Here is a 9,412-nt window from a genome sequence, read left to right as displayed (position 1 = left end):
TATTAGAATTATTTCTGAAGGATCATGTGACACTGAAGACTGGAGTAATGATGCTGAAAATTCAGTTTTGATCACAGATGCATTTTAAATTACATTTTAAAATATATTAAAATAGAAAACAGTTATTTTTAATTGTTATATTTTACAATATTGGTGCTTTTACTGTTTTTTTTTTTTGTTTTTGCTTTGTTTTTTGTTCAAATAAGTGAAGCCTTGGTGAGCATGAGACTTAAAAAAAAAGATATTACAAAATTGCACCTTTATAACTTATCTACCCTTAAAGCATGCATACTTGTATGGTACTAATATGCTCCCTTTTAGGGGTATAGTTGCACCTTTGAGGTTACTGCCCTAGTAAAGGGCTAAAATACAATTATATTTGTACTGTGACGCCGTCATCATGCAAAGAATCTGCGCAAAGGATCATGGGAGCCCGAAGTGTCCGTCAGTTGTACCCTTTGAAATCCTTCATTCCGAAGGGCCCTTTGAAGTGGCCAGTTTTGAGCACTTCAGTTTGGAAAGACTACACTTCAATATGGCAGCCATGATTGTTTTCACTCCGAAGTGCCCTTCGGAGGGCGATATATCCCATTTGGAATGCACCAATAGTCAGCGTTCTGAGATGTGCACTTAGGACTGCGCATGCGCACTGGCTGAGCCTGAAAAATAAGCTTTTTATAATGCTATTTGAGCAAAAGAAACCACATTTATGGCACAGGTGTTGTCAGATTTCATTGGTGATTTCAAATATGAAATTTAATTGTAAGCTTAGTGAACAGTTTGGGAGAATTTGATGTTTCCCCATACAAAGAGATAGGAGCTGCACTTGCATGCCCGACAGGCATTTCAAAGATGGCTGCCGAGTGACATGACTTTGGCTATACATTTATTATCCTTATGCACTGTTTTTGAGGGGATAGCCTTGTCCCTTTTACGGAACAAAAATATATGGGAATATACTGCAAAATATATTGCAATATATTACATAATACATTTCCATATATTGAAAACTAGTGCTTATATTTTTCAATATACAGAAGTATATGCATTGACAATATATGGATATATACTGCATGAGTAAATATATGTTCAACATACAGGTGCATCTCAAAAAATGAGAATATCGTGAAAAAGTTCTTGTTTTTGTAACTTATTTAAAAAAGTGAAACATATATTCTAGATTCATTACATGTAAAGTAAAACATTTCAAATGTTTTTTATTTTGTTTGAATTTTGATGATTAGAGCTTACAGCTCATGAAAGTCAAAAATCCAGTATCTCAAAATATTAGAATATTTCCTAAGATCAATCAAAAAAATGGATTTGCGAAACAGAAAAGCTCAAGTTCTTTAAAGTATGTTCATTTATACACTCAATACTTGGTCGTGGCTCCTTCATTCCAGCATCAGTGAGGTGTGGCATGGAAGCGATCAGTTGTGCTAAAGTCCTGCTGGAAAAGGAAATCAGCATCTCCATAAAGCTTGTCAGCAGATGGAAGCATAAAGTGCTCCAAAATCTACTGGTAGACGGCTGCATTGACTTTGGACTTGATAAAACACAATGGACCAACACCAGCAGATGTCACGTCACCCCAAATCATAGGCGGAAATCCCGGGGGGGGTCGGGGGGGACAGGACCCCCTCATCTGAGGGTTGTCCCCCCCTAAAAATATGATTAAAAACCACGCTGTGTATTGTAAATAACAATGTTTTATACTTTAAATAACTTTATAGCACTGACACCAGTCATGAGGGAGTACGTTACCCCTAAACATTGAAAAGATATTAGGATATTACAACAACATTACTCTTAGGACATCGCAAACTAATTTTTATCATGAATATGATTTAACCTGATTGAGGATGCGCTCAATCATTCACGCGCTCAGTCATTCAGGTAGTCTCTCTCTCTCGCGCGCGTGCATGCGTGCTGTTTAGGCATGTTTTGTGCCCTTGATCGTCGTCGTCATCCTTAATAAATAAAACAATTATACATGCTTGGGTGCACACCTCGCTTTTCAGACCGATGAGCTTTGTAAAAATCGACGCGTTTCAGAAAGGCGGAGCATAAAGGAATGTACAGAATGTACAGTATGTGGAAAATAATGTGTTTTTTGAACCTTAAACCGCATAAACACATTTCATTACACCAAATACACCAAATAATGTTCTGTTTAGCAACATCATATGACCCCTTTAATACTTTGCAACTTCTATTCAAAAGGTTTTACACACTTTAGTTATTCCAGAAATACAGTGAACAACAGGACCACAATATTAAAATAATTTAGCAAGTTATATAATAAAACAAGTATTTAAAATGTAAATAAATAATATTGTGGATATTTGAATCTTAAATTTACATTTTTTACTGTTCATAAAGCAATAGCACAACAATGTACATGTAGTCCTACACTGCAGTCAAAAAATAGTTTTAATGGCCTTAGATTTGTCTCAAAGCATGATGACATTTGGCAGTGTGACCTTTGATGTGTGGGCAAGCAACAGATATTCTCCACAGTCTTCACTGTGATAGCAGTGGTGGAACAGACAAAGAGTGCTGGATACCCCACACCTCTAGAGACTGGATCTTGAAGCATCCCCTGCAGAGAGGTGGACTCTCAAACGTATCACAGTGTTCAGAAGATCCAGCTGTCAGATCTGCCTGCAGGTGCAGCGCGTGGCCATCATCACCACCTGCAGGATAGAGACCACACACTAAGAGCCGTAAGTAAAGCAGTGTATACACAACATTTATTAGAGTCTATTTTTCCCAGTAATGTTGACACATAGGCAGCGTAACAGCACGTTTGCAGGTGAAATGTGCATTCAGGGCATGCAAATATTAGCCTGAGAGGCTGTTACATTCTTTATAATAATAATAGGGGATAACTGAGCCTGAATTACATGCTGAAACCTTTCATGTCATTAAAGATAAAAAAAAAAGGCTTACCAATAAAAAGTGTCTCATCATTTCCTGCCATGAATTTGAAGGTTGACAATGTGCAGAATGGTGCAGACTCATATCTTTGGTTCTGAGAGGCTCCAGTGGGTCTGTCCACATGAGTGTTTAGCAGAGAGCTAACGGAGAGAGTTTGTTTCTGATGAGAGGAATAACATTTGTCAGACATCCCAGAGATCTGTAGCACTGGACGCTGGAACCGTTCCATTCCTGGTCGTAGCTGAAAAGTTGATTTGATTAACTTATTCAAATCATATTCTTGTGCATACAATGCAACATGTAGTTTAAAGCACAATAAATCAATTGAATCAGATGACAAATGTAGACTTACTCACAGTGAAAACAAAACACTCTCCTGTGCCAAAGAACTTAAATCCCTTTTCATCACAATTCTTCTGAGCCCAATCAGAAGACAAGAAAGCCCCACAAATCTGTGTTGCCATGAGGCCAAGCAAAAGCAAATCAAAATGTTGCAAAATACTGTGCATTTATGTATTTTCTGTAAGATAAAAAAAAAATGCATGCATACGTCCTCATCTTCAGTTTTCAAGAGTAAAACAGTTGGATCATGCCCCTCAACTTTGGAATAAAACCTAGCAGGAAAATTATTATTTTTAAAGAAATTAATACTTTTGTTCAACCAGGATGCAAAGTGACAGTAAAGACTTTTAAATCGTTACAAAAAAAACTACTTCAAATAAATACTGTTATTTTCAACTTTATAGTTAGCAAAGAATCCTGAAAAAGTATAATAATTTCCTAGTATAAAAAGTATAAAAAGTTTTCATCTGTGCATCAAATTAGCATATTAGAATGATTTCTGAAGATCACTGACTAGTGTAATGGCTGCTGAAAAAATATTTCTAATAATAAGTATCATTACTATTATTTATATGCATGTTTACATATATTTTAACCATTTAAAGCTAAATTTTCTAATTCTAAAGTTATTGTATTGATAGTATAATTCATGTAGCCTAAGCGTCCCTGTGAATCATAATAACTTACGAGAAGAGTCTTCTGCCATGAATATTTGTACTGAATAGCTGCACAGGACTGAACAGAGCAAATCGCTCTGGAATCCAGGCCCAGACCACCCTCATCTCTGTTTCAGTCACTACAGAGGATCTGAAGGCTCGAAAATCCATTGCTTGGTATGAGCTTGAAAAAAAAGATACATTTGTTGTAGTTCTATTGTCAATGTCAAAAATACAGTTTTATATATAATAGGAATTACAGAAAACACAATAAACGACTTCACAAACTCCTCACCTCTTATTGTGGATGTCCTTTTGAATTAGTGCATCCTTGTTGGCATTGAAGAGATAAGTCAGTTCTTTACGTGTGGGCAGCTGTATACTAAAAGCCCTCTGAAGCAGAGCGTTAATAGTACTGTGCCGCCCCACATTCTGCACAAAACTCTTCATGTCCTGTCTGAAGTCGTCGACGTGGGCCACTCGTGAAGACACAGAGACCTTGTAAAAGCTGAGTAGAGCAAGAGCTACACGGTATAAAACTTTGTAACCCTCCATTAGATAAACATCCAGCACTCTGATAGCGTATGTGAAAGGCAGATCGGCGAAGATCCACATGATCCAGTCAGAGTAGAACTCAAACAGGTTCTGGTGAGAGCTGGCTATTAGCTTCCGAATTCCCCTGCAGTATTTATTGGCAAGGTCACCAAAGGTCATGCATGAGGCACGTGAAGTGAGGAAAGTCCGGTCAATGTAATGCTTTTTAGGGTCTGTGTAGGACACCAGGGAACAAATAATGTGGAAACACTGGGCTTCATCCTCACTGAAGTGCAAGAGAAGAGACACCAGAGCGGACAGAATAGGACAGAAGCTGACATCAAGAAAATGGTGGTTTATACAAATGAGAATTTTTTTCACCGAATTCAGACCTGCTTTATTTAAGCAGTATCTGGGAATTTCCCCATCCTCCATAAACTTTGGGAAAGGGTGTGTGCTTGTTTGCAGTTCCCCAAAAAGCTTCCTAACTATGCCATGGTAAGTGTCCAGATCAGCGGTGGTGGATGTGCTCTCGATGCTGTGGATGATGTGCTGGTAAGCCTTGGCTCTGAGAGTATGAGGAGTGGACCAGAATCCTGTACGGCCCATTGCTTTGAGCTCATAATGATCACTTGAGAGGATCTTCCCATAACGGGTGGCAGCTTCTGGGTCGATCTTTTCCCAGTCTACATACTGACCGTATTTCATCCCCGAAGAAGAGCTTATCTCCCAGTTATCCACCTCAGAAATGGTCATCATGGGTACACCCTTTAAACTTCCTTTATTTCCTGTTAAAATGTTGAATTGCTCAAAAGTAAAAAAAACTGCAGGATGACTCGAATGACAATAATATTATAACTTATGTTCCCAACCATAAAGAAAGTGTAACCCTAAATTATAAATATATCTGTAAAAAATAATTTGTCAAGCCAATTTTTTTTCTTGTCATCTTGTGTTTTTTTTTTGTTTTTTTTTTCTTGTCTGATCTTGCTAACTGACACTACAGGATTCCTTAGTTACACTCTTAAAAATAAAGGTTCTTTATTGGCATCTGTGGTTCCATGAAGAAACTTTCCATTGCATTGCAGGTTCTTTATAGTAAAAAAAAAAAAAAAGGTTCCTTAGATCAGTGGTTCCCAACCCTGGTCCTGGAGGCACCCCAACACTGCACATTTTGCATGTCTCCTTTCTCTGACACACCAGTTTCAGGTCTTGGAGTCTCTACTAATGAGCTGATGACCTGAATCAGGTGTGTTTGATTAAGGAGACATGCAAAACGCGCAGTGTTGGGGTGCCTCCAGGACCAGGGTTGGGAACCACTGCCTTAGATTATTAAAATGTTCTTCACACCAAGAAAAAAACGTTCTTTGGGGAATCAGCTTATCAGCTCATATTAGAGATTTTGTTTGGTCAGAATCAGCTGATATTGGATATTTAAATGTACATTTCTACTAATTTCTGCTTCATTTAAGCTATACTAAATACAACTTTGGAATAAAACCTAATAGAAAAAATTAGACTTCAGCAATATTTCTGTAATACATATAACATTAATATGATCAACATTTATATTTATACTAATAAATATTATAAAAGAACTACCAAAGTCTATGAAATAGAATATATAGTAATTATTAATGTCATGATTATTTATATTACCAGTAATAACAACAACAACAACAATAATATTAAAATGTATTTTAACCATTTAAAAAATCTTAGTTAATTAAACAATTTTTAAATTATGTGGTTATATATTCATGGTATAAATGAGCTGAGTATGCCTGTGTAGAAATGACATAAAAGGAGAGACTTCTGTCATGAATGTACAGTATAGCTTCACAGGACTGACAGGGTAGCTTGCTCTGGAATTTAGATTACTCACTTAATGTAAATTCAATAATAATAATAATAATAATTCAATAACATTGTTGTGATGACTAAATTAACTTTAAGTTCAAACAAATACATTTTAAAAGATTGATTTAAGTGTGTTTGTTTGTTTTATTATTTTTTACATATCTATTTAAAATGTGTGTAAAACATTTTTTTTTCTGCAGTTAGAATCATTATTACAATATCTTTCCTTTTAAAAGTAGTTTTACACGGTATGAGCTTATAATTTTCAGCCAGAACATTTTTTGATTTGCATATGTATTATATTGGAGTAAAGTCGCGAATGCATTTTGGGATTAGAATAATTGTTAATTAATAATAATTCATTCATTATTAATTGTAGCTTAAATTAAGCCTTCAGAGGTGTTACAGAAGCATTTGTGCTTATTTATGATTTTATCAATGCAAGTACCCTAAAGGTGACATTTTTCAAAGGTAAAAAGATCTCACTCACGCACCTGTAAGATCCTTGCTGGCCCGTTTGCTTGAGTTTCCTTTAGGTCTTTTGATCGGAGGCTTTGCAGTGATACTTGTCCCGCCAGTGTTTCTTTTCCCATCCTCACTGTGTAGTGATCTTGCTCTTGGTCTGATAGCATTGCATCTGGTAAAATGACCCATTCCTGCATCATCAGTGTCACAAACATAGAACGATCTTGAACGAAGTCTTATGTGGCTTCTGTCCTTGTCAATCTCTTCCGTAGAGTGTTTTGTCTCCTCAGAGCCATAAAGAGATCGAGAGTGGAGTCTGCCACAGTTCGTCCGGTCTGCATACTGTGAATTATTGCCATCCTCCACACTCTGGACATTCACATTTGTAGAGCCAAAATGGGCGCATGCAATATTTGAAGTAATCTGAAGCATGGCCCCAACCGCTCACATTAAAGAGACTTTTAAAGTTAAGTTCACAGTAGGTTTGTTGCTCTCTTTGTGATGCCCTGAGACACCTGGGTTTTGTTCAGATGATGTGACTGTCATGTGACCTGTCCATGTGGCTGTAGTACTACTGTATACACAGTGGAAAATTTCAGATGGCCTCTGTTATTTTCTGTTTTGCAATGTGAATATTAGCTCTTGAATATGAACAATTGTAATAAAACCAATGATATAACATGGCATAACAATGATGTTTAGTAATTAACTTCAACATCAAACAGCAAATAAAGATATTGTAGATTTTATTCTGTGCCATCTGTTAAAATGTAAGAATTTTTCAGACATTGCTTATTAACTACGTAGCAACGTCTAAGGAGATATAACTAAGTTAAGCATGTATAACTTTTATATTTTATAAAGGGATTCAACTTTTTTTTGTATGGGGGGGGGGTATTAGAAATATAATACAAAATATATTAAAATATATCGAAATATATTTGTATGTTTTTTTTAATAAAAAAAAGAATGCATTGACAGAATCGTACAGTTCTCAAAATTGTTATGCTCTATATGAAATTAATTTTATGTAATTCCCTGTGGTTAGAAACAGAGAAATTCTGTCTTCTTGAAGTGTCACAGAATGTTTATACCAGACACATTTTAATGCCTGTTTTTCCAGGAAATTCCAAAAGTCAGTTCTGTTTTCAACACACTGTTATTTATTCAAACACATATATGTTTGGATGTGAAACAAAATGGTCAGGCTCAAAATGGGGGCTAATAGCATTAAATAAGGTGCTAAACCTGTTCGTTTTGTTAGAATGTTACATGTTAACACACTTAGGTTACGTTTTGTTTTATAAACATTGTGCTGCTTAGGTGTAATTTCACAGTCAGATAACTCCACATTAATCAAATCAAATTAATCAAAAAGTAGGTCACTTGCATCAATATATAAATAAATACATTTCACATTTATAAATATAACATTTTAATCCAAAAACTTCCTAATAAAATGGCAAAGGTGTCAAAACAGCATGCTCATATTTTCTGGGATCATCTGTTTTCTCCTCAGTGGGGGCTTGGTGGTCACAGGTGCCTCCTCATGGGACCTGGTGGGCAAATTGCTCTCTTTGGGTATCCTTGTGGGTACCCATTGGATGCTGTTGCTCCTTTTGGGGTACTGGAAGGTGTAGGTGGTCCCTTTGGGAGCCTTAGGGAAAAGGTGTCAAGACATTATGCCTGACAAGATGCTGTTTTATATTTTCTGGGATCCTTATTTTTCCCCTCAGCGGGTTCCTGGCAGGCACAGATTCTTCCTTTTGGGATCCAGTTGGAATGGGTGCTGCCTCAGTGAGGCTGGCAGGCACAGGCTCTTCCTGATGGGATCCATCACTAACAGGTGGTCCTTGTGGGGACTCCATTGTTGCCCACCACTGTCTTGAAGTGAGGTCCCCATATAGCTTTCTCAGATGATGACCGTACAAAATCTTCTCAATTATCGCCTACCACCACCCTGTGTCAAAGACTTGCTCATCAAAGGGGCTGGAAGTGGGCATGATTGACACACTCATTTTGGTGAATAAGTGTCTTTGATGGTGGTAAGGCCAAAAAAAAAAAAGAGAATAATTTTAAAAAAGGTTGTTTGTGTGCAACAGTAATTATATCTGTGAAACACTGTGAGAGAAAAAGCCGAGTAAACACTTAAAAGATCAGGCTGCATTAGTTTAAAAATCTTTGTTGTTTGTTTTTAACAATATAGGCAACATGCCCAGTGGCAGTCCATCAGAGGAAGCAAATGAAGCTAATAGCCTCCCTCGAACTCCTTCATCTAAGATAATAAAGCTAAGTTAAGGTTTGTTGCAATCCATTTACCTATTAATATGCATAATGCAGATGCAAAAATGTGAAACTATATAATTAAAAAAATTTATATGTGCTTGTTTTTTTTAAATAATTGTATTATTATTATATTTTTAAATTTAAATACACTAAAGCCTGGCCTTGACTATATTAAAAAGTTGTGATGGTGGCTAAAAAGATTATAACGCTTACATTTTCAAGATTGATTTATCATTTGATTTATCAGAAGATATCATCATATGTGTGGGAGCATAATTATCAGCATATATATATATATATATATATATATATATAGAGAGAGAGAGAGA

The 9,412-nt window shown here is 36.2% G+C and overlaps 1 protein-coding gene across 1 annotated transcript; it reads right to left on the bottom strand.

The window, feature by feature from the left end:
* Positions 1–2,523: 2,523 nt before the first annotated feature.
* LOC107703995 (TBC1 domain family member 24-like) lies at positions 2,524–5,228 on the bottom strand. Its single transcript, XM_016506811.1, has 3 exons — positions 4,234–5,228; positions 4,001–4,122; positions 2,524–2,696 (listed from the first exon to the last, which is right to left on the bottom strand). The coding sequence occupies exons 1-3, from the start codon at positions 5,226–5,228 to the stop codon at positions 2,524–2,526; spliced, it is 1,290 nt and encodes a 429-aa protein (XP_016362297.1).
* Positions 5,229–9,412: the final 4,184 nt, after the last annotated feature.

Source organism: Sinocyclocheilus anshuiensis, unplaced genomic scaffold (assembly GCF_001515605.1).
Source record: "Sinocyclocheilus anshuiensis isolate Anshui unplaced genomic scaffold, SAMN03320099.WGS_v1.1 scaffold1477, whole genome shotgun sequence".
Taxonomy (NCBI): domain Eukaryota; kingdom Metazoa; phylum Chordata; class Actinopteri; order Cypriniformes; family Cyprinidae; genus Sinocyclocheilus; species Sinocyclocheilus anshuiensis.
This window is presented reverse-complemented; position numbering and strand designations above follow the sequence as displayed.

What these genes read in the sequence shown, in the direction of transcription:
- LOC107703995 (XM_016506811.1), bottom strand. Translation starts at nt 5,228, where the DNA reads ATGACCATTTCTGAGGTGGATAACTGGGAGATAAGCTCTTCTTCGGGG. An exon ending in AAGGACATCCACAATAAGAG is followed by an intron (nt 4,123 to 4,233) that starts GTGAGGAGTTTG and finishes TTTTTTTTCAAG; the next exon opens with CTCATACCAAGCAATGGATT. An exon ending in CAGTCCTGTGCAGCTATTCA is followed by an intron (nt 2,697 to 4,000) that starts GTACAAATATTC and finishes TCTATCCTGCAG; the next exon opens with GTGGTGATGATGGCCACGCG.